The sequence below is a fragment of the Spermophilus citellus genome (assembly GCF_964194105.1).
Source record: "Spermophilus citellus genome assembly, chromosome: 6".
NCBI lineage: Eukaryota > Metazoa > Chordata > Mammalia > Rodentia > Sciuridae > Spermophilus > Spermophilus citellus.
The window spans coordinates 90,003,515-90,030,121 of record NC_138187.1 but is presented as its reverse complement, the minus strand read 5'-3'; the positions used below and the strand labels follow the sequence as shown (position 1 = coordinate 90,030,121).

At 37.3% G+C, this 26,607-nt stretch overlaps 1 protein-coding gene across 1 annotated transcript in view; it reads left to right on the top strand.

Moving 5' to 3' along the window:
- The first annotated feature begins 10,085 nt into the window (after positions 1-10,085).
- The window catches only part of TASOR2 (transcription activation suppressor family member 2), a 62,502-nt gene continuing 45,980 nt past the window's right edge, over positions 10,086-26,607 (top strand). The window contains exons 1-2 of the mRNA XM_081297800.1: positions 10,086-11,418; positions 26,405-26,550. Coding sequence (XP_081153926.1) covers positions 11,358-11,418; positions 26,405-26,550 — 207 coding nt within the window. The 5' untranslated portion in view covers positions 10,086-11,357. The remainder of the gene's footprint in view (positions 11,419-26,404; positions 26,551-26,607) is intronic.

The window sequence follows — 26,607 nt, the reverse complement described above, 5'->3', positions numbered from 1 at the left end:
TTAATTCTCTATTAGAGGTGCAGGTGGCTTGAGCTGTCCATGGGACTGTTCCACATAGTAGCCTCCTGAGGAGATAAGTCTGGCATTGGGAACTTCTTGTGGCACCCCCCACCCCAGGGACTGACCGCCTGATGCAGGTGAACTTACCCCAAAGATCCCACACTGCACCTGAGATGAGTGTGTCTTGCTGACAGCAAGACATCATAAAGCAAGACTCTGCCCTTGAAACCTTATTCTTGCTTTGATGTACCCAGCTTAAATAAATCACTGGAGCAATCTTTTCCCTTTGTCTAGCTCTATCAGGACTAGATCTACCAGGGGCTTCGCAGTATGTAAATATATTTCTGAGAATTTGTGTTTTGTTACTTATTATCTAAGATTATAAGGTTTAGGGTGGCTTGGATTCTCCATGGGCAGAAAAGAACCCTGCAAAGAAATACTGGTCATCGTTCTCCCCGAAAGGTGGCAAATATTTTTCTCTCATTTGTAGGCTCTCTCTTCATGTTCTTGTTTCCTATGAAGACGCTTTTTAGTTTGATACCACTTATTCTTTTTTAGTTTTTTTTTTTTTAGTTGGACACAATATCTTTATTTTTACGTGATGCTGAGGATCAAATCCAGGGCCTTGCACGTGCTAGGTGAGTGCTCTACCACTGAGCCACACCCCAGCCCCCACTTATCGATTCTTGATTTTACTTTGTGTTCTTTAGGAGTTTTGAGGAATTTGTTTCCTTAGCCGACATGATCTAGAGCAGGTTTTCTTGAAGATCCCTTACATCACACAGATCCACTTCTCTACACATACTTACGGAGAAATTCACCCATGGCCTTTAAGGGCAGAATTTTTAAAAAGAAGATTTAGGTACAAATAAGAGTTTCTATCTCTAAAGTTAGTTTTAAGACCTCAAATGGCCCTCATCCTCTTCTCCACTGTGTAGTTTTAATTCCCCTCACTCTCAGCTATCACCTCATTAGATCTTGTTTCTTACCTAGTAATATGACTCAAGCCTTGATTTTTGAGGAGTCTTAACACATAGTAAACACACATTTCAGGTTGGAATTGCTACATATGTCAATTCAGTTACAGTGGGGCAAGGGAGAACCAAGACACACATAAATGTACACCTTGGTTATATAGGCCTTCCTTCCCATACATAAAACAGCTCTAGTTCCTCCTCCTTATGGGCAGAAATTATTATTGTCATAAAGATGGTTCCTCTTCTCAATTAACATTCCCTGGACACAAAAGTCCAAAGTGTTCTGTTAGCATCCTTAGGTTGCAATTTAAAGGGTATATACCAAGTCTCCTGACAAGAGTGCTTCTTTGGAGACCAGAATCTCCAGCCTAGTAAAGCCTAGAGTTGTGAGGATAGGAAGCACAAAATCTCCCAATGGGTCATTGGAAGTGACAAAATTGGGGCCACTTCTTCTTCCATCTCAACCCTTGACTTTCCTGTCTTCCATTCTGGCCTTTTCTGGTTGCAAAGGTATAGAAGGGCCCTCATATTTGCCCATCTATTTTGCCCCTAAGACTATCATGCGCTATTTGTTTTCTCCGCAACTCCCTTAAGGTTAAACTCCCTTGGCTGCCTCTCTACTTTGCCAGTCACTAGAGTAATTGTGACACCTGGCTTCTGTTACCACCTGTCTCTATTACCTCAGACCCCACCAGACCTATGGATATTAATGAGCAGCTCTGTGACCACCTCTCTTTCTGTTAGCACTGAACTACAGAGTCATCACACTTCCCACCACTTTATGCCATGGGCAACCCTGTACCTCACAGTTCATTTGGAATGTGCTCCTCCTTGCCATCTGGACAGTGAGTGAACCAATCCTCAAATCCTATACAATATCCTTTCTCCTTAGACCTTTCTTCTTAGACCTTTCTTAGTTTTACCTGTATCAGTTCTGGTTCTCTAAAAAAAGAAATAGAAGTGACTTAGTAGGGGGAAATATCTGCAAAGAACAAAGGAAGAGGGAGCAAGCGTGAAATGATGAGAAAAATCTTCAGATTGTGGTTCAGATCTGATGTCCACATTTCCATTGTGAATGAAAATGGGGAAGGGAAAATTGCATAGTAAATCTTGGGCTACTGCAAAGTTCTGAGAAAGTCTCGACTAGACTGATGTAGAACTCTGAGCAAAGGTTCTGCATGAGAAGAGGCCTGCTCTGAGCAAGAATGACCCAATAGTAGCATACGACCATGCTCAGTCATAGGCTGGGAACAGCCTGAGGAAAGGATGGCCTCAGCATGAAGTTGTGGTAGACTCAACTGAGTGGCAGTTGGTGTCATCTGTGTTCTCCACAGCAGGTTCTCATGAAGGAGATCAGAGAGGGGTATCTCCATGGCCACCACAGGATGTAAAGCCTATGAAAGAAGGGGGAGAAAATAAAACTGAGCAGGAGGAGATTTGCAAGGCAACAGGATCTCTGCAACAAATTAAGGGAACCCCATTTTGTGCAAGAAATGGATAGCCCCCGGCCCTGAGCCACCACCTTATTCAGTCATCAGTAAGGGACTGCCCCAAGAAGAGCATGATTTCTGCTTAAGAACCAAGGCAACTTCTGAAGGAGCTAATGGCTGGGACATCAGTTAACTAGTTCTTGCACCTGGACAGCAAGTTCTTCAAGGGGGCCCGAGCATTCTATTCCCAACTGGTATGAGTGATTCTGAAACTCACTACAGTACACAGACAGTCAAGAACCACCACTTTTAGGCCATCTACTTACCCATTAGCCTTGCCATTAATTTCAATAATAAGTAATAATTACATCTAGGTCATATTTTTGTTATTGAGGTCATTTTTCTTGGTTGTTGTACTTTGCTTATTTTGTGTTATCTACTTATGTTCTTGTAGACATTTCTCTACATTTGACCAAGTGGTTGTTCTTTCCTTTCAATACTATTCTTTCCTTCCTCCACTTCACTGTAGTGTAACACAATATCTAAGTTAACTTTGAGGAGGGAAATTTTATTTGGGGTTCTTGGTTTCAGAGATCTCAGTCCACAGACAGCCAAGTCCATTGCTCTGGGCCAAGAGTGAGGCAGAACATCCCAGCCAAAGGGTGCAATAGAGGAAAGCAACTCACCTCGTGGTGGCCAGGAAGCAGAGAAAGAGATGTGGGTGAGGGGCCAGAGGAAACAAGCACTCTTCCAGGGTATGTGACCCCCCACCTCCAACCATATCCTACCTGCCTATAGTTACCACTCAGTCCATTCAATTACTGTGGACTAATTCAATTATAGCTCTTAAAATTCATATCATTTTCACCCCCAATGTTCCTGCATTAATAAAGGAGCTTTTAAAGGGATATCTTATATTCAAACAACAATACCAAGTTTTCTAATTTGGGCAATGAGTTACTCTTAAAAGAGGTATTATTCATTTCCTTCTTATTGTTTACTAAAAATGACTTATACAGCTGGATGGAGTGGTGCACACCTGTAATCCCAGCAAATAGGATCCAAGGCAGGAGGATTGCAAGTTTGAAGCCAACCTAAGCAACTTAGTGAGACCTCATCTCAAAATTTAAATTACAAAAAAGGGTGGTGGTGGCTGGGGATGTGACTCAGTGGTTAAGCACCCTGGGATTCAGTCTCCAGCAACATCTCTCAAATTACTTAATCCATTTTACTCTACTTCCATTTTCATACTTACACATCTTTTTGTACCTCATCCCCTAATATAGCTCTGTGTTGATATGTGTCTGTTTTGTTATAGAATTTGAAGTTATATTTTATATATACAGAGAAAAAGTCAGCAAATATCGACTCCATGGAAAACAAAAAAATTACATAAAAATTGTTTTATTACTTAGGTACGAATAAAATTAATATAACTATATTGGGAAAATTGATGAAGGCAAATATATATTTTCAGGGTATTGTCTTAAATACCTCAGTCCTCATTTATTTTATGGAATTTTTATCTAAAATTGAGAAATTGAGTTGCAAAATAAATCATTTTTTAAAAGTATCATTTTAAATTACTTTTTCACTACTTTTTTCAGGGGTGGCGGTGCTGTTCTAGAGTACACCAGAATGAGCTTTGAATTTATATTAGTTTAATTCAAGTGACATACAAAAAGGCAAATCTGTACAGCTCTATTCTCTTTTCCTTCTTTACTGTGCTATTGTCATACATATTTGTATAAATATATTAACTATTAATGTTACAAAAACAATATATTGTCATAACTATTATTTTACCATCAGTGTTGCTAACCTTAGCCAAATCAAATATAGCTTTGCTCTCACCTATTTCCTTTGTTGTTACTAGCAAATATTTTACACATATGTAGTTCATTTCCCTGTGAAGCCCAACATTAAATTATATACATATTATTTTATATGACTGATTCTAAAATCAGTTTTGTGAAGAAAGAAAGGAGAATATGTATGTTCATATTTTCATCATTTCATAATCAACTTTACTGGTGCTCTTTGTTTTTCACATGAATTCATATCACTTTCAACCTGAAGAACTTCCTTCAGTATTTCTTTTGTTAAGGCAGGTCTTCTAGCCACAAATTTAGTTACTGTTTCTGTGGGACAATCTTTAATTCTCCTTCATTTTGAAACATAGCTTTGTCGAATATAGGATCCTTAATTGAAAGTTTTTTCTCTTGAGCCTTTGGAATATGTCATCCCACTAGCTAGAAGCTTCTGTTGTTACTGTTGCTAAGGTAGCTATTAATCTTATTGGAATTCCCTTGTAAGTTACAACTCATTTTTCTTTTGCTGCTTCCATATTTTTTTTTTTTGTACTAGGATTGAACGCACTAATTAAGCATGGAGTCACATCCCCAGCCATTTTTTGTATTTTATTTAGAGACAGGGTCTCATTGAGTTTCTTAGGGCCTTGCCCAATTGCTGAAGCTGGCTTTGAACTCTCAATCCTCCTGCCTCAGCCTCCCCAGGCATGTGCCACTGGATCCGGTTTATTCTTGTTTTTGATTTTTCAACATTTTTATTATGAGTTCTCTGTTTGTGAGTCTCTTTGTGTTTACCCTGTCTGGAGATTGTTGAGCTTTCTGGGTGTGTAGGTTATTTTTTTAATAAATTAAGGAAGTTTTCAACCTTTTTTTTCCTTCTTTTTGGTATTACTATTACTCCATACTTCTCTGAGGTTTCATTCATTTTTCTTAATTCTTTTTTCTTATCTGTTATCCAGCTTACATAATCTTTATTGATGTATGCTCAAATTCACTAGTTCTTTCTTCAAACAGTTCAAATCAACTGTTCAATGCCTCTAGTATTCTTTTTTTTAATTTTTAGATTTTTTTAATTTTTAGATTTGTTCTAATTAGTTAAGGTGGAATGCATTTTGACACATTATACAATTTCTCCTTCCTCTGACTGTACATGGTGCAGAGTCACACTGGTAGTGTAATCATACATGTATATAGGGTGAAAATGTCCATCTCATTTCAACTTCCTTTCCATCCCCAAACTTTCTCCCCTCCCCTCACTCTCCTCTGCACAATCCAAAGTTCCTTCATTATTATATTATGAAATCCATGTTTTCCATTAGGTTTTGAATTTTTCTCCTTAGTGATTGTTCTATTTGATGCAACATTTATCATATATCTCCCTTCACTTATATTAATCATGTTTTCCTTTAGTTTGGTGAGCATATTTATAATGTTTACTTCAGTCCTTTTCTGTTAAATCTGGCATCTGGTCACATGTGTAGGTAGTTTCTATTGGTTAGCTTTCTCCCAGTGTAGGAGATAATAGTTTCTTGTTTCTTTGCATGCATCATAACTCCTGATTGGAAACTAGAGACTTTAATAAATTGCTCTGATCTGTGTACTACCCCACACACATAGTGTTAATTTTCTGATGTCACTCCTCAGGGAGATAATCACCCAAGTATGACAGTAGGTATCATCTATAGCTATCTGAAAATAGGTATCATCTATAGCTCTACATCTATTAAAATTAAAATCTGTATTTAAAAACCTTCCTAGAGCCAGGAGCTGTGGCACACACTTGTAAACCCAGCAGCTCAGAAGGCTGATGCAGGAGGATCTTAGGTTCAAAGCCAAGTCTCTGCAACTTAGTGGGACACTGTCTCAGAAAATAAAAAGGGCTGGAGATGTGATTCAGTGGTTAAGTGCACCTGGGTTCAATCACTGGTACAAAACAAAAACACAAACAAAACAAAAAACATCCTTCCTATAAAGAAAAATAAAAGCCCTGATGGGGGGCTGGGGATGTGGCTCAAGCGGTGGCACGCTCGCCTGGCATGCGTGCGGCCCGGGTTCGATCCTCAGCACCACATGCCAACAAAGATGTTGTGTCCGCCGAGAACTAAAAAATAAATATTAAAAATTCTCTCTCTCTCTCTCACTCTCTCTCCTCTCTCACTCTCTCTTTAAAAAAAAAAAAAAAAAAAAAAGCCCTGATGGTTTTGCTGATTAATTCTAGAAATGCTACTAATTTTAATCAAAGTACTTTGGAAACTCATTGCATGAAATCAGAGTTATCTTGATACCCAAGTCAAAGATATTAATATTAATAACATTTCAATAGCCTCATGAACATAAGTGCCAGAGCCCTTAACAAAGTATCAGTAATTCATGTCTAGTAATATTATAAAGAGGATAATGTATTCTGACTAAATTGGGTTTGTCCCAGGAACTCAATGTTGGTTTAACATTGGAAAACCAATCGATGTACAGTTCACCACATTAATGGGCTATATAAAATGGGATATATATCCAATTATAAAGCACATGATAATCACATACATATATTATATCATCTTGATACAAAGAAAGCATTTGACAAATTTCAACAACCATTTATGAAAATTAGGAATAAAAGGGAAATTTCTAATTTAAAAAAAGGGTGTACAAAATATCAAAACTAACATTATAAATGCTTTTCTTTTATCTGTTATCCAGCTTACAAGGATGTTTGATCCTACTCGCATTAGAAGAGCTTAAATAATGTAAGAAGAGGAAAAATCTAGACTGGAAAAAAAGAAATGAAGCCAGTTTTATTTGCAGAAAATATTTGTCTTAAAAGAGTTTGTCTTAAAAGAGTTTCATTAGAAAACACACAATAGCTACTAGATATATTAAGTGAGTTTAGCAAGTTGTAAGATACAAGATTAACACTGGAAAATCCATTGTGTTTATGTATACTAACATCAAATTTGGGGGGCTGGGGTTGTGGCTCAGTGCTAGAGTTCTTGCTTAGCACGAGCGAAGCCCTGAGTTAGATCCTCAGCACCACATAAAAAATAAGTAAATAAAATAAAGGTATTGTGTCCAACTAAAAAATAAATATTAAAAAAACACAAATTTTTGTATGTTCAATGTCTAAGATACCATTAAGGACAACATCAAAACATAAGAAGAGATAAATATAATAAAATGTATGCGAGACTTGTATATTGAAATTTATAAATATATCTAAAAATTTTAATGACCTAATTAAATTTATCATATTTTATATATTTGAAGGCTATTAAGATGTTAATTCTCCCCTAGATTTATTTTATCTATGCATTCAGGATAATATCAACAAAAATTCCATCAGGTTTTTTTTTTAAGATGAGAAAATGGATAAGATGACTCAGAAATTCAAAACACTTAGAACAGCCAAAATATATCAGTTGGAGGCAATGCAAAGTCAAACCATAATGTACCAAATTAAAAAGCATTGGCCAGGATGTAGAAAAAACTAGAATAAGCTGCTGTGGAGGTGTAAAAGCTAGATAAAACTAACTGGCAAAAGTTTGGCATCATCATCCATAATAAAAACCCAAACTCAGTGGTTTCTGATACAGCATTAATGATCAGACTCATCAATCTTCAACACTTCTAACTTTCTGCTAATCTAAGTGTGTTGAGTTGTGATTTGGCATCACATCTGTTTCACATAGGGGTTTTTGTTGTTGCTGTTTTTGTACTGAGGTTTGAACCTATGGCACTTTACCACTGAGCTACATCCTCAGATATTTTTATTTTTTGAGACAGGGTCTCACTAAGTTGCTTAGGGCCTAAATTGCTGAGGATGGCCTCAAACTTGCAATCCTCCTGCCTCAGCATCCCAAATTGCTGGGATCAGAGGTGTGCAACACCACATCCAATTCCACATAGCTTTCTTCTGGAGACCTGGGCTGAAGATGCAACAGCTACATGAGGCCTGTTTTTTTTCATGTGAATCATTTGGGGATAAGAGCAGAGGCAAACTACACAAATGCACTTAACACTTTCACGTAATGTCTGCTAATATTCTATCATCCAAAGAACTCACTTAACCAAGGCCAATATCAATGAGGAAGAGAATTTGGCCAATAGTGTGTGTTTGAGGGAAAATATTTGCAAAAACAAAAATCCAAATAACCATGTTTAGCATTCCATTAGTAGGTGTATGCCCAACAGAAATAAGTACACATGTGCTTCAAAAGATATAAATAAGAATGTTCAATATCAGCATTATTTTAAATATTCAAGAATGGAAACAATCTAAATGTCCATCAAAATGCCATGAGTAAAGAAAATGTGCTACATCCATATACACAGCCGTGAAAAATATAAGAACAGGAAACACATAAAAACCTAATGAGTCTCATACACATGCAGAAAACTATTTAATTTGTGTTGATTTCAAACCACCAGCAAATACACGATAAAGTTTAAGGAGTCATATTAGGTGGCATTTTTTTTTTTTTTTAAGTAAGGAAAAGATCATCAGGTGGAGTCAGAGTAGTGATTAGATTTGGTGGTAGGCCAGAGTGGTATCTTGGCCCATTTTCTGTTGCTTTAACAGAATACAACACACTTGAGTCAATTAAAAACAAGAGAAGCTTATTCTGCTTATGGTTCTGGATGCTAGAAAATCAAAGACCGAGGGGCTGCATCTGGTGAAGCCCTTTATGTTGCATTATTACACGGGGGAAAGGGCAAGTGGGCACATAGGGATGTTATGCTCGAATTCGGGACCCCCAAAAGACCACCAGAGACCAAGATCGATGTAAACAGCAAAGAGGTGTTTATTGCGAGCTAGCTTGGTCGCGCGCGCGCGCGCACACACACACACACAGCAACCGGTGACGCTGAGAGGCCCCGAGCCCAGGGTTTGCAGTTTTATACATTCTTTGGAGAAGGCAGGGACCCCCCCCCCCCAATACATCATAGCATCTCTTAGCAAATCATCACACACCGAGGGAAAATCAAATAACAACTCTAAAACATGATTAGCACATTCACTGGCGGGAACAAGTTGGGTAGAGGTGATTGGTTACTACAAAAGGGGGATTCATTTGAACTGATTGGTTTAAGCCAAGAGGGGTGTTCCTGCTGAACTACAAGATTTCCCAACGCATTATCAACCACCATAAACTACTGGGAGGGTCATCTGGCATCCCAGGTATTTCCCTGTCTCATGCTGATTGGTGGCTGCTAGGGGGTTACTATGGGTCTCCACCTAGCCTGACTGAATCAGGGACACCTGGCGCAGATCTGTCCTGTTATTTGTAGATAAACCACTTAGCAGGGTGGGAATGTGCCTAGGAGTGCTCTGTGGGTCTTTCCAAGGACAAAGGTCCTGTCCCTTCTTTGGACAGGCTTTGCTCTGAGACAGAGGCTGGTTTTTCAGGGAGTGAGAGACCACAGCAGGCATCAGGAACCCATGACTATATGATAACTAAACCTCTCCTGCAACAATCCATACACAAAAGAGTACTTATGACCTAATTAACTAAAAGTTCCACCTCTTCTGCAGGCATAGCGCCCACACCTGTAATCCCAGCAGTTTGGGAGGCTGAGGCAGGAGAACAGCGGGTTCAAAGCCAGCCTCAGCAAAAGTGAGGTGCTAAGCAACACAGTGACAACCTGTCTCTATATACAAAATAGGGCTGGGGATGTGGCTCTAAGTGGTTGAGTGCCCCTAAGTTCAATGCCCGCTACCCCCAACCAAAAAAAAAAAAGTTCTACCTCTTAGTACTATTGCAATGGCAATTAAATTTCACTAATTCTCAAAGGGAATATTCAACTATTGATTGGGAAACACCAGGGGGAGGGAGCTTCCAGAATATTGGCAAAGTTCCATTTCTTGACCTGGGTGGGGTTTTTATGAATATTTGCTTTAAGATAAATCATGAAGCTATACCTTCTGGTTCTTTGCATTTTTAATACAATTTCATTCTTTACCTTCAATTATTGGAACAAGCTTAATTTCACTTCTCAGAGCCTTTACACTTGCTGTGCCTTCAGGTGTGAAAGCTCTACTTTCAGATCTTCTTAGGATTCACCTGGCCATCTTCATCTTTGATTTTTGAATATCCCCTTTTCATTGAGATCTTATAGTTCTTCTTCTGCTCTGGCCTCTGGCTTCCAACTCCATCCACTAGCATTTTCAGTTTGTCTTCACAGCATGTATTATAGGAATTCTACTTCGTTATGGTGTAGGTTTATCTGTTTTTCACCCATCTCTAAATTCGATTATGGCTACAGGGTCTTTGTCCAGCTTGTTCATGGTTGTTAATTCAAGGGTCTAATGCAGCACCTGGTCACAATAAACAGAGAACTATCCCACCAAGTGATTAAATCTTTGTATTCCCAAACGTGTCAATATACTTGGCTCGACAGCACTTATCTCTCTCAATGAGGTTTATCTTGGGTAAGGATAGCCCTGAATTAACGTTATTTATGGTCACCTTTGCTCTCTCCATATGGATTATGGAGAGCTGTTCTAGGGAACTAGCGCACAGACCGCGTGTTACATGGATAAGGGTGAGACTTTGGAAATGTCTTAAGTGGCAGGAGGATCAGGCAGCAGGGAAGGCGAGGTGTAGGCGAACGTCACTGGGTACCGCACATAGAGAAGCCACCGCCAGTCTTCAGTCATTTCCCGCCAGCGTCTTCTGCATCCGGCCGGGAGCCAGTCTCGCGAGATGCGAACTCGGCCGTTCTAGCCTGAGACTCGCGCCTGCGCAGAGACAAAAAGCGAGCGCCGCGTGGACGCCAATGGCGGCTCGCGCCTGCGTCCTGGTTTCGACCCGTGATTGGTTCCCGTCTTCCAGGGGACGCGGCAGTTCAGTTTTCACTTTCTCTCTTTTTCCGCACCCCTCCTCTTTTTTCTTGAGCCACAAGGTTTTACTTCCGGTTGCTGGAGCCCGGCCGTGAGAAAGTCGACGCGGTCTTTCAGGCGGCGGGCGTCCCGGGGCAGGTTGTCGGCTGTGACTCTGAGGGGAGACCCGGGGCGCGGGGAGCGCGGCGTTCCTCTGACGAGGCGCTGTTTGCGCGAGGGCCGGAGACGGCGCCTGGTTTCGTGCACACTTGCTGGCCAGCTGGCTGCCAGGCCGGGGAAGGAGGAGCGGACGCGCTGGAAAAGCATGGGAAGAAAAGTGCGCAGTGATCTTAGGTCTTCGGGGCCAGCGGCCGCACCAAGGACAGGTAAACCCCTTTCAGTCCGGGGCGTCCTGGTCGCTCACCTCCGCAGACACCCGGAGAAGAACGGGTCCTGAGGGTGAGCGCACCGCCAGTTGCTCGGGCGTGTGCGCCGCGGCCGGGGGCTGCGGCCCTGGGGTTCTGCGATGATGGGCAGCGGGCGCGTTCCTACCACCTGTTTGCCTTGCGGCGGGTGGGAGGGGTCGGCATTGCTCTGTGTTCTTTCTGCTTAGCCACCTTCCCATGACTGTCCAACCTATGGCCAGTCTCAGTTTCGCCAGCACACACATCTTAACCATGGCACAGGTCCGTGCAGGGCTTCGAAATTGGTTTCTCCCCCTTTTCAGGCAGAAAGTCTGAAACAGTTTAAACATTTCGTTTGGGTTCGCCTTTCAGAAGGCAACTGCATCCTCACGAGTAGGACAGTAAGTTCTTGGCTGAAGTGGCCCTCATTGGGTCTGGACTGGCAGGAAATCGTTTCCTAAGGGTTCGTTATGAAGCCTGCTACTCAAGTTTCTTTCTTCAGAGACTATGGCAGTATGTGACCTCTTAAAAAAAGGGGGGGGGGCTGCCCATAGGGAAAGTCATTTAAGAACTAGTTGGAATAATGCATAAGGAATGTTCTAAAAGTTGGTCCTTGCAACCCAGCAGTTGGTCTGAAGGCGGCACTAACCAGCACTTTCTGGGAGAACGTGATTGATGAACCTCAAAATTTGAGTTTCAGAATTCTCAAGTTTTTCTTAATTACCACTTGTCTTTTTGAAATTCATGTTTAAACCAGTTTTACCTTTCTTTTTTCTTCCCGTTAGGTAAAATTAGAATGGTAGGGCTTATGAAAATGTGTTTTAAGCTTAAGTATTGTGCAAGTACACGATACTACTTGTAATAGCATTAGTGATCTGAGGCTCCACAGTGATCCACAGTGTTCCCCTGAGAAAGCATTGTAAAGGGAGGAGTGTGTGTGAGATAGTCAATGTGGTAGAATCTGAGGCTGGTGTAATTCTATCCCGGAGGTTTATAACAAAGCAAATTAACAGTGTAAGAATACTCTTCTCTTGACAACCTGCCTTGTAGAAATGGATAACTGTATATCATATCTCCAATACATCAATAACTAACCAGGCCAGAAAAAATAAAAGGTGACTTAAGTATCCACAATTATTTTAAGGAACGCACAACACAGTATTTGAAATATATTTTCAGGATATTTGCCCAAATGTAATTAATGCTCTTTTAAAAAGATATAAATTATGAGCACATCCTGTAACCTAGACATATTTGCTTAAATGAATTAAAATCCACAGAGTGCCTAAAACCTTGCCTGAGAATATTTGTTAAATAAATATAGTATGATATAGTTAGTATAATTAGACATTGTATGTATTTTGTTTTTCTGCTAGTGGACATTTATTTTCAAGATTTCTTTGTAACAATGCTGCGATGATTGGTTTTGGTTGTTTTGATGCTATTATAAACATGCCTCAAGTGATCAGATAGTGTTTTAGAGTCCTTATCAGAATGATTTCAAATAATTGTACTCTTTTGAGTTCTCAAAACATGTATTAATCTTCCTGCTAGTCGGCAGTGGATAGTAAAAGTATTTCTAAATATTTTACCCATTTAATAATTCAAAGAAAAATCTATTTAATTTTTATCTTCTTTGATGAATAAGAAAGTCAAATATTTTGGCCAGGGCAAAATATCATTTGTGTATGTATTTATAGGGTTCGAACTCTCTTCTTTGAGCCATGTACTGTTATTATAGCTTTATAGTATATTTTGGTGCTTTCTTTCTTTTGAAAAAGCTTTGGGTTCTTTTACATTTTTCTTCCAGATTAAATTTAGAGCCATCTCTTCAAGTAAATCTTCTTTGGGATGTTGTTTGAGATTGCATTGAATTTTATAGATTAATTTGAGAAGAGACATTCTTTTGAGTTTTTCCTTCTAGGACAATAGGTATGTCTGTTTCTTCTTCCAAAAATGTATGTATGAAAAATGCTATTAAAAATATACAGTTTTAAAAAGTACATATCTGTATGTTGCTTAATAGAAAACCACAGGAACCTTAGAAACATTTTGTGTCTGTTCTAGGAGGAAATAATTCCTTGCTCCATCACCATGATTATTATCAATTTTATGTTAATTATTCCCTTGTCTTTAATATTTATAGTTTTATCATGTATATTTTCTTAACATATTGTTTACTTTCACTTGCTTTTGAACTTTATTTAAATAGAACCATAGTATATGTTCTGTCAGTTATTTTTTATCAAACATTGTTTCTGAAATTCATCCATGTTGAAGCATGTGCCTGTAATTGAGCAGTTCACAAACTTTTGGTCTCAGGATTCCTTTATACTTTAAAACACTATTGAGGATCCCAAAGATCTTTTATTTATTTGGGTAGTATCTGTTGGTAGTTACTACACTAGATGTTGGAACTGACCAATTTAAAATGTATGTATTTGTACCTTTTAAAAAAAAGCCCATTACATCCAATATAGATAACATTTTAATGACAACAACCCACCTCCAGTATTAGCAATAAATGGCACTGCTTTACATTTTTGCAAATAATTTTAATGTCTCCTAGAATTCTACTTCACATTTTCACATTGAGTCTACTGCAATGTATAGAGAAAAAAGTGGTTGGAAAATGGAGAGATACTTGAATATCATTTTGAGGTAGTTATGTTCTTTTTGATATTTATCATTTATGTCACTAACAGTTTCTCAAAGGGTAGCATCAATGTAGAATATGGAACAATATTAGTAAACTTCCCTTGCTCTGTGACATTAACATCCATTGGTCTGTATTACACTTTTAGGAAAAATATGCTTTTTCTCCTCCTACTCATTTGTCATTTGGAAAATATTGCCTCACTGAATTTTGCAGCTCTTCTGGTTGACAATGCATACCATTATATAGTATTTGAAAGAATCATGTATATTAGCATTATCATCATTTTGGGAACCCCTGTTGTGGTTCGTTCATTCATTTGCAATGAAATATAATTTGTTGGTAAGGATAGTCTGAGGGCTGGGGTTATATCTTAGCAGTAGAGAGCTTTTTTCGCACATGTGAGACACTGGGTTCAATCCTTAGCACCACATTAAAAAATAAATAAATAAAGATATTTAAAAAAATATATAGTCTGTATTTATCCATGTTGGTTATTTCCATCATTAGGCTGTTATAATTAGTGCTGATGGCTCAAAGTGCATATATACAATATTTTTACTCCGCGCATTAGTAGTGGAATTGCTAGGTCCATAGGAAGACTGTGTTGGACTTTCTTAGATGCTATGTAACATTTCCAAAATGGTGGGTTTTAATTTTTTTCTTACATACATGACAATAGTGGAATGCATTATAATCATAGTTATCTATTCATAGCACAATTTTTTGTAACCAAAATGGTGGTTTTGATTTATCATTCAGCAGTAGTGAATGAAACCTACCATTTCTCCAACCTATTTGGCTTTGTCCAACCTATTGATTTTTGCCAGTGTGGTGGAAGTGAAATGGTACATTGTCTTTACAAACTATTTCCCTGGTTACTTAAACAAATTGAAAATCTTTTCATGTGTTTTTAGTCAACCATATGTTTTCTTTATTTAGTCATGTTTATCCCATTATTTCTATAGGGTACTTATTTCCTCATACATTAGGTTGTAGGTATTTTTAAAAATATGTTGCATGTACAAATTGATATATTCTTCTGTTGCTATCCCATGTTTTTTCTTAATATATTTGGAAAACCTCCATAAATAAGAATATAGAAAACATTATATAGCACAGGAAAACAATTTTCCATTCTGTGGTTGTACCAGCTTTTTTTTTTTTTTTTTTTTTTTTTAAATCAGGGTACTTAACCACTAAGCCACATCCCCAGCTTTCTTTGAGAAAAGATCTCACTAAGTTGCTTTCGGCCTTGCTAAGTTGCTGAGGCTGGCTTTCAACTTGTGATTCTCCTGCCTCAGTTTCCAGAGCCATTAGGATCATACAGGCATGTGCCACTGGGCCTGGCTGTACCAGTATTTTTTTGTTTGTTTTAGCTAATCTGTAGTAAATGGATTATTGAGTTATATCTAGTATTTTGCTGTTTGTTGGAGCGTAATGTATTTTAATATGCTTCAGAAACTAGTCTTGATAATTGGGTTGCCAAGTACCTTTTCTCTCATGGTTTTTTGGGTTTTGTTGTTGTTGTTGTTGTTGTTTGTTTTTTAGTAAGCAAGTTCTTAATAAGTTGAATTTATCAATATTTTTCTTGTAAAGGTTCTCTTCTATATTTTCTTCAAAGCCTCTTAGAGATTATTTCACATTTGTATACTTGGAATTGTTATTTGTGAACATTTTACTTTATTCTCATGTAGATAACCAATTATGGAATTTGCCATTGAACTCACTTGAGCCTAAAGTATTGTTGGTGGCAGATGTTTAAATAATAAATTTTTTTAGTGGTTATAATTATGTCAAGTGTGGTAAATCAACTTTTCTAGGACTTTGTCTGTTTTGTTCAAATTTTAGTACATATCATCAGGGTTGTTGTAAGTGCCAAACTTACAATAGTGCCATCTTACAGTAGTATGATAACTTTAATTCTCATACCAAAGGCAGTTTGCACCAATGTGTTTGAAAACTATATAAATTTCATCTACCAATATTGTTCTAAATGGAAGAAACATCTGAATAAACCAATAATGATGAAAAAAAAAAAAACCCAAGAGACTAGTCATAGCTCTACTCCCTCTTATAACCTCTTTGTTCCAAATATTTTTTCTTTTTTCCATAATTATAATTGCCATAATATTACCTATTGCATTATTAGCCTTTTCAAACAACCAGATTTTGCTTGCATTGATTTATTAGATTGGATTTTTATTTTTAAATTGGCTTCTTTTTTTAAATTATTGCTTTTCTCATAAGAAATGTGTCTGCAGTGTATACTTTGTTTTTCCCTAGATTTAATAACTTTTAATTGGAGAATTCAATCTCTTGCTAATAATCTATTTTCTGTACATGGCTTGGTGAAAATAGAACCCATTTAGAACCTTTGTACACCTGCTTCCTCATTAGAAAGAATGTTTAAGACCAATTCCTGAGGCCTCCTTTGTTCAGTTGAGGCACCTCCTTCATCCCTGTGGAAATCTCCTACTTCTTTATGCCCAGAACATTTGGAGGTAGGCTATAATAGTCAAGAGAATCCCAAAGTGGTCTTAAAATGTAACTGTTACTGAGAGAATTTTTTTCTTAGGATTTTTTTGTAAGAGGGATAGTCCACTGAAAAATATCTTATTAAAGGTTTATAGTTTAATATTGAAGCACAAATTCATAAACCTAGTTTGATGTGGAATAAGAACAATGACCATTTAACTTTATATAGAAGTCAAAAAAGGTCACCGTACAAGCTTTGAAATGATTCTAATAAAATTACATAATCTCCCATATAAAAAGTGTGGAGTTTGAAGAATTGGTTGACCTTTTTACAAGAGCATATCAAGAAAAAAAAAATTTTTTTTTTTCAGTACTGGGGAATGAACCAGGGGTCCTCTACCACCCAGCTATATTCCCAGCCCTTTTTATTTTATTTTGAGACAAGGTCTCACTAAATTGCCCAGGTTGGCCTAGAGCTTGTTATCTTCCTTGCTATGGCCTCCCAACTAGCTGGCATTACAGGCATGTGCCTCTGTACCCAGCAAGAATAAATTATTGTGTGTGAGTGTGGTGCTGGGATTGAACCCAGGGCCTTGTGCATTCGAGGTAAGCCCTCTACCAACTGAGTTATATCCCCAGCCCAAAATAATTTTTGAAAAAAATTTTGTTGTTGTAGATGGACAGAATGCTTTGCTTTTATTTGTTTATTTTTTATGTGGTGCTAAGGATTGAACCCAGGGCTTCAAATGCGCTAGGAAAGTACTCTGCCACTGAGCTACAGCCCCAGCCCCAAGAATAAAATTTTGATAGGTATAAGATTATAGCCATCAGTCTGATAATCAAACTTTTTAGAGTATTTTGAATTTTGAGAATGTTAAAACATTCAAAAGCTGAGTATTAATTAAACCCTAGGGTAGGAAAACTGCAATTAAATGAAAAAGTCAAGAGTACATAGATAGGGGCTGGGGATGTGGCTCAAGCGGTGGCGGCCCGGATTCGATTCTCAGCACCACATACCAACAAAGATGTTGTGTCCGCAGAGAACTGAAAAATAAATATTAAAAATTCTCTCTCTCTCTCTCTCTCTCTCTCTCTCTCTCTCTCCCCCACTCTCTCTCAAAAAAAAGAGTACATAGATAAAATTCATTTTACTCAATGAATATTATCTGAATTTTTTTTAAAGCAGTTTCTTTCCACCAGTTAAATTAAAATACCCTAAGTAAATGTGCTATTTTAAATAGCACATAATTGCTGGGCTGGAGGCTGAGGCAATGAGGATCACAAGTTTGAGACTAGCCTCGGCATCTTAGAACCCCGTCTTAAAATAAAAAATAAAAAAGGGGTTGGGGAATGTAGCTCAGTGATAAAGTAACCCCTGGGTTCATACCCAGGACTGAAATAATAAAAATAATAATAATGACTTAATTTCTTTTTGCATATAAGTCATTTGCTTTATGAGTTCAAATTATCCTATATATGTTGTTACAACACAATATGGTAATGATATTTGCTTTACTAATTGATTACATCTAGGAACTGTATATAGACTTCTTGGTTACTTAGTTTAACCACTATGTTAATGACTAGGAAGTGAAGACATTCTTAGATCAAGGCCAAGTACTTCACTTTCCACACCCATTGGATTTTATTTTTGGCGTGTTTGTTAGGGCTGCATAGTTTAGTGGAAGGGAGGAGCTCCCATCCCTAATTTCAGATGCTGTTAACATCTCTTAAAGGATGCGTGAAGCGTTCAAAATCATACTCAATGGAGGTTTTTTGTTTTGTTTTTTTTATAAAACCCGTGAGACCATATGCAGCAAAGCTGTATAAACCGACAGTGGAACAGTGATTTTGAGGTCACTGTACTGAAAAGAACAAGGACTTCAGAATCAACTCTGGATTTGCTGGGTGCCTGCAGGCAGGACACTCAGGAAAGCTGGACCCTGGAATGCTCTCTGTAAAACCTCACGGAAACCGCCCTCCCAGAGCGGTCCTAGGGATACCCAAGAAGCTCAGGTCCGACAGGAGCCTGTGGCCCCCACGCGGGACAGGAACCTGTGCTAGAGGCGGGCAGTGGGCATGCCCAGCTGCTGCTCGCTGAGCCCCGCCCTTATTGACTTTCGAAAGGCGCGGGTCGCGGCCTCGCCCGCCCAGGGCTTGGTGTGTCTGGCCTGCCCAGTACACTGGCCTGGGTGGACGGGAGAGGGTCAGAGCCCCCCCCCCCCGCCCCCTGAGGTGAGGAGGGAGGTGGCCGCTGACTTACCCGCCTGGCCTGCGACAAGGGGCCTTGTCCTAAGGCCTGGGTGCGAGGGAGCCAGGGTTCATCTTCAGGAGAGGGTAGCTAGTGAAGCCTGGGCAGGGCCACAGGGCAGGCAGGTCTCCGCCATCCAGACGGGGAGTTGAAGGTGTGTAAAGCGCCTCCACTGCTGGTCCTCACTGGGTGGTGCCGTAGTGGTAGGCTACAAGGAGGACCACATCTTGCATATGTAGACCTCCCTCCGATAGTTAAGGCCTCCCAAGTGGACTTTACACTTCAAATAATAGCAAGACGTATCTCAGAGTTTATTCTGCTATGTTAAATCTTGACTTCAGAAAATATTTAGTTTTTTTTGTACGTGGGAGAATTTCCTAAATGAATTTTAAAATTTCTATCAAATCGTGCATTTCTCATTCTGTCATTTAAAGCTTTTTAAATAGAATTGCTTTGTATGAGTCTGTTTTTTTAACTTGTGAGAAGTACTGTTTCTGTTTACGTTTTTGTCATTTATGGAAGTTGTACCTTGCTGCTACTTAAAAGCTGTGCTCACAAAATGAAAATAGCCTTATTTCTCCCAAATTATGTTTATATTTATGTTGTATTTAAAATCTTAGGTAATCCATAAGCTATAAAAATAAAGCAATAAAGGACTTACCCAAAGATAACTTTGTATTTTTTTATCTGCAGTGGTACTAGGTGGTCTGCTGGAAACTGAGGGACTTCTGTGAACAAGAGGCAGAATTTGTTTCCTTGGATGTTACATTGTAGAGGGGAAGATAGATTGCCCCCCCCCACCAAAAAAAAAGTTAATTGATAAAAAATTGCAAGTTACAATGAGTGCATTAAACAACACCTACTTTAGATGGAGTGATCAAAGTAAGTCAGGGGAATGTGTGACAAGGTGAGGTATAAGAAATAAGCAGGAACCAATTTATACTTGCCCATGGAAGGAAGCACATGTGTTCTGAGGGCAGTGAGAGGCAGAGGGTTTTATTTTGGTACCAGAGAGTGAACCCCAGGGGTGCTTAACCACTAAGCTATATCCCCAGCACTTTTATTTTTTATTTTGAGACAGGGTCTTTAGGTTGGCCTTAAACTTGTGATCCTCTTGCCTTACCTTCCAGAGTTGCTGGGATTATAGGGGCCTCGCTAGGCAAATGGTTTTAAGTAGAAATAAATAACGTGATCTGGGAAACTGATTAATTCATTAAATATTTATTGAATCCTTACTGTGTACCAGGCACTGTTCCAAGCACTGAGAACATAGCATTGAAAAGAGACAACAGCTTTGTATTTTTGAAGCTAATAATCTAGTGGTGGGAAGATAGTCAGATAAAAATATCTGTTATTGATGTGTGTTATGCAGAAGATGACCATTATTGTAATTGTGGTATGTGTTAAAAGGGTTGGTATAGGTACACAATGCTTCTCTTTTGTAATCTGCTTTTCTTTCCACTGAAAAAATTTATTGTAGAACATTTTTCTGTTATTAAGTAAGCAGATTTCTAAGATTAAGTATAGTAGAATAACATACACAAAAAATGCTGTGCAGCAATAAAAATTTACATATGAAAAAGTTTCTGCTGGGAAATAATTGTATATTAATTTCTTTTTGACCTGGCAGCTTATAGCTCTTCTCCCTCATTTCATACAGCAATAGCTCTTTTGTGGTTTTTACTTAGTTATAAGTATGGTTAAATTTATGGATTTACTATTTAGTGAACCATTTCTCTTATTCCTAGAATCTTTTTTAAAAATATTTTTTTAGTTGTAGTTGACACAATATCTTTTTATTTTTTACGGGGTGCTGAGGATCAAACCCAGTGCCTCACACATGCGAGGCGGGCGCTCCACCATTGAGCTATAGCCCCAGCCCTCCTAGAATGTTTTGTCAGTCAGGTTTTGGTATTAGAATTTGACTGCTTTGTGAAAAGAGTTGAGAAGTTTTATTTCCAAATTTTAGAACAGATTATTTATCATAAACATTATTCTTGCATTCACTTAACAAATACATATTTATTAAATATCCATTATGTGCTAGCATTAAACTAAATACTAAATAATCCATGGCAAACAAAACACATGATTTCTGTTGTCACAGGCTTTCACTTGTTAAGGAAGAAGACATTAGTTTTTTATATATATTAATCAGCTTTTCATCATAGTGACCAAAATACCTGACAAGAACAACTTAGAGGGCGAAAGTTTATTTTGGGTTCAGGGTTTCAGACATTCAGTCCCTGGTCTGCAGATTCTTGCTCAGGGTCTGAGGTGATGCAGAATATCATGGTGAAAGGGTGTGGGTTAGGAAGGCTGTCAGCTCTTAGTAGCTGGAAACCAAAAGAGGAAGGGAGAGAAAGAAATTGTATGCATTTGTACCAGAAGCTGGGGACAAAATATGACCCAAGGGCGTACCCCTGTTGATCTGCTTCCTTCAGCCATGCCCTACTTGCTCACAGTTACCATCCAGTAGTACATTCAGAATTCTGACCCATCAAATGACTTAGTCCATGATGAGTTTACAGCTCTCATAATCTAATCATCTCACCTCTGAGCATTACTTTATTACCTAACACATGAGCTTTTCAGGGACATTAAAGATCCAAACATAACATTATAAATTATAGTGAATATTATGAATATTATTCCCTCCTCTCTTCTTACCCTCATTAGTCATATGAAGCTACTTGAAGTTTCTTTAGTGTATCATGTTTACACCTCTGTATATTTGCTCACACTGTTTCTACTATCTAGAAAACATAACACGCTCATCCATTCCCTTTTTGGCTTATCACTTAAATATCTCATATTTCAAGTATTAATGACTTCTATGAGACCTTTCTAACTTATCTCCACCTCCATGAGATTATTGGTTTTATACTACTATGCATTCACTATTATGTTCTAGAGACTCCTACACATTTACCGTACTGATTGCTTTGCATCATGTGTCTTTTGTAGTCTGAGCTCTTTTAACCTGTTTATTTACAATAGACCATTTCTCTGTCTTGATAAATCAAAGATATATCATAGTACTGGATACATAATACCATTAATAGTTTAGTTTAACGAATTCACTGATTTGGGGGGGGATGATTTTTTCATTGTGTTCTACTTGACTTCGATATTTTGTAAATATTTTTAGTTGTAGATGCACATAATCTCCCCGCCCCCTCTCTTTATAATGTGGTGCTGGGGATTGAACCCAATGCCTCATAGGTGCTAAGCAAGCGATAGAGTGCTTAGCTCTACCACTGAGCTACAACCCCAGCCCTGCTTTTGTTATTTTTAATAAAATAAAGATGTGGTTCTATGATCTGCTTTTCATTTTAAAAGGTCCCCCCCCCCCCAGTGAGGCAAAAGTGATTCCTGTAAGCACAGGAATCTTTCTGTGTACAAATTTTTCATTAGAAGTTGGAGGAAAATTATTTCAAACTATGCTACTGTTTTATAGGGCAAATTTATACAGGCACTACTCAAAGGAGGTAAAATTAACCATAGACTTATTCCTCTTGCAAATTAGATGCTTGTTTAACATTTGTTTATATCATAGAGTCATTCACTTTATGAATTTTTTTATTTTTCATTTAGCATTTATGACATTAACAAAGAACAGGACTGCGTCAAGAATTCTGGAGGTATATGTGATATAAAGGAACTAAGACCATCCTCCCAGCTACATTCTCTCTTAGAGAAGATCGAGACAGGGTTCTTATCAGAAAAGAGTGGGTATTAATCTAAGTGCTGTAAATTATTACTTACGAATTCAAAGTAGAATTATAACATTTTTAGTTTTAATTTAGATCATGTAAAACAAAGTTTTCAAAAAAAATCATTTCCAATAGCTGCAATGTTTTTATAATCATTAATCTAAAATTGATAGGTGGTTAAGTTTTTGAATTGCATCATAAAAAATACATTCTTCTATTTATATTTCTTCAAAATCATAGTTCATTTTTTTCAAAGTTGAGATATTTTAAACGGTGGAAGTAATACATGCTCGTGTAAGAAAAACCTAAATTGGAATAATATATATTAGGTAAAAAATTTAAGTTCCTCTTTTGTCCCCTTCCCAGTTTCAGTAACTATTAATTTAACCAGTATCAACAGTTTGGTTTCCCATCCTTCTATATTTTTTTCTGTATACTTTCAAATACCTAATTTTGCTTACGTATTTTTTTCTTTTTTGCCAAAATGACAGGTAACATATGTTGTTTCTCTGTAGTATATAATAGATATCTTTGTATGTCAGTGAATACAAATTTACCTTGTTTTTAATAGTTGCAGAGTGGGGGGACTGGGGTTGTGGCTCAGTGGTAGAGTGCTTTCCTAGCACACATAAAGCCCTGGGTTCAATCCTCAGCACCACATAAAACTGAAATAAAGATATTTTGTCCACTTACAACTAAAAAATAAATATTAAAAAAAATAGTTGCAGAGTATTCTCTGTTGATGGCACTTTAGGGTATCTTCATTTTTTTTTTTTTTTTTTTTTTTGCCGCTAGGGATTCTCATTCAAGGAATGCTGTGTGTGTGTGTGTGTGTGTGTGTGTGTGTGTGTGTGTCCGTCCGTCCGTCCTGTTCGCTTATCCCAGTATTTCTTAGAAATACATTCCTACACATTGCATGTTTTTTTTTAAAGGTTCTGCCAAATTGAACTAAAAGTATACTTATTTTAAACCATGTATCTTTTAGAATCTTCAAAGTAAAGATATAATACATTTTAAGATTAAATGATTAAGGAATGGACTGTTTCCTTCAATTATCAAATGGCTTACTTAGAATAGGTAAGGTTTATAGGCATCATTATTAACAGATGTAGGTTATTGTCCTTCTGTGGGGAGATGTGGTCATGGAGAGATGTATAAGCTAGTTTTTGTTAGAATCGCTGTGACATATAATTTGTCATTAGTTTTATCTCATCATTGGCTTTCAGACCAAATTTTCTTTTTCTACCTTTCCCCTCCTCTCTTTTGGTACTAGAGTTCACACCCAGGGCCTCGTGCATGCTAGGCAAGTATTCTACCACTGAGCTACAATCCCCAGACCAAAAGTTTATATAAAGTGTGCTATGATATAGCACACAGGTAGTTGGTTTATTATTTTCTCATCCCTATTATTAGAAGTTAGAGGTGTCCAAAATCAAACTTAAAGGCTGAGCATGAGCATACACATAACAGAAATGTGCCAAAAGCCAGGTACAACAGGAAAATTCACTTACCAGAACCATTGTGATCGAACTGAACTCACCTTTCTTTGTATGCACTTTATTGTCACTTAAACCCGCCCAATACTTTGAATATTTTACACACAGGCACTTTTCGGTTACCTTCTTAAATGTTGTTTTAGGTTTCTTTGTAGAAAAGCCCCCTCTTCATTTACTTAATACTGTAATTTTCAATGTTTGAATAAAGCATGAATATGGCTCAGCAAAAATGAGGCCATTCATTTATGAAGTGTTCATGTTGTTCAGTGCAGTAGACTCAAGTGAAAATATGTTGTGTGAGGAAAAGCATCAATAATTTTTTCGATAAAGTTCTTATTTATAGAGCAGGAAACTTTTGCTCTTTGGAGAGTATAATTGTCATTTTTATGAAATTATGAAAGATTCAAGATTAGCTGTGATTTTCCAACATTCTTTTCCTTCTGCTAACCATAAAATTATTACTTATTATCAATATGATGATGTTCAGATAATGCTGGCCTAAAGGGGAAAGCAATTTTAACTGTAAATAGTTTTAGAAATAAAAATATGTAAGCACAAAATAAATCATTTTATAGTTGTTCTTCCTTATTTGTTTCAAATCATTAGCTTTACTCAAAGCTTCATTGAGAACAGTATTCCTCATACTGATGTGAAATATAGTGTTCTCTGGCCACATGTATTAAAAAGCTAAGTAAATTTGTTTTTAAAATTTGCACTACCTCTTGGTTTTCACTGTATTATGGTGCATTATGATGCTTAAAAATGGGAATGTATATGGTATTCCGTACTTCCCAAACTCTATATCTCCCTGTTAATGTCTTGCAGAATTTGGAGATGTAGATAATCAAAACCTTTATTTCTGAAGCTACTCTTTTTTTTTCTTTTTCACTGTAAAAAACATGTTTTACACCTATTGAGCCTCGGTGAATATACAGAAAACTGTTATTTTAACTATTATCTTTGGTGTTTGGCTATTTTTTTTGAGATGGGGTTTCTGGTTGGCTTCAAACTCCTGGACTCAAGCCATCTTCCTCAGCCTTCCAAATAGCTGCAGAGCCATGAATCCTAGCTTAGAATATCCTCATGTTTTACAGCACTGGAATTGAAAGAGAAAGTGATTGAGCAAAAGTAAAGCTATAGATTAGATGTGCTAACTTCTGAAAATTCTTAAATGTTTCATCCTTTTTTTTCTTTCATTCTATTTGCAGCTTTCATTTTGAAACTAGAGAGTTTATTTAAAAAGAATTTTTTAAAATAACTTGAAGCATTGGGACAGTTTAGTTGAAATTAAATTTACTGAAATGTTTTCATTTCCTTTGTAGTATGGTTTTAGTTAATATGTAACAATTTACATATTTTGTTCATAAGTTAATTTTAATTAGGATGCTTCTCTTTAACATTTGAAATTTAATGAAATTGGCAGGGTTTTTTTTTAAGAGGTGGGAAGCCATTTAATATATTTATTCATACTATTTGACCAAAACTTCTGGTGCAGTATAAATCATTCTTATTTATAAAGAAGTTTGTAAATCCCAGAATTTTGATAAAGAGAATAAAAAGAATACAAACAGAAGAGAGTAAACAGTTCAAATGGTTAAGCACAGTTTTTGCTGAAATGAAAAAATCCAAAACACACAGTATCATCAAGGAAATTATTGAATTCAAGTAGTAATTCTCAATTAGGAAACATGCTTCTCAGGGAAGGAGTATATCACAATCTCTGGGGATAGTGCATGGGTATGTTTTTTTAAAAAACCTTAAAAATAGTTTTATTTTGTAAAATGAAAAAAAATTATAGTCCATGGGAATTAAAATTCTATAGATAACTCTTTGCTGATGGGGAGATACCAGAGACAGATGATTTGTATTGTTTGAGTTGGCAATAATTGACCCCTTAAAAAGGACTCTAACAGACTTAGGAATTTGATGAGAGGATAGGAAGAGTGAGTTTATCAGAATGTGACATGGATAAGAGGAATAAAAACCTAAAGGGTAAGAAACATTGACCTAAGCAGTTGTTGACTGCCATCTTGACCCTACAGGTACATCTGCTTTGGGCCAACTGTATTTACAATATAGTGCTCAACTTTAGACCAGAAAGTGTAAGGGGTCTGATAGGTCATATCTGAGCTCCTGTAATAAAGTAATTTAGCCTCAGTTGTAATTTATTTATGCTGTTTTCCTCACATGAATGGTCTTTTAAAAATTCATTAAGACAGTATAGATACAGTACCTATACTGCAGTACATCATTAATTTATTACTTATACAGGAAAGAAATAAGTAACATTGAGTGATATTCATTGTGCTCCTCTTAATCCCATCCTTTCATTATCTTAAACAGTGACATTATTTTTATTTGTGTTTTACAGTTTTTGAGACAGTGTCCTTGAGTTCAGACTCTCTTTTCCAGAGGGCAATTTCAGTTCTCCGTACTTCTTACTTGGACTCTGCATCTGAGCATGGTTTTCAGTACAGTCAAGTGACTTTGGTGAAAAATGACATTTTCTTAAATGAGGTGAGGTACTTGGTGTACACTATGTGAGTTTCATTTAGATTTAAAAGAAATAGACTC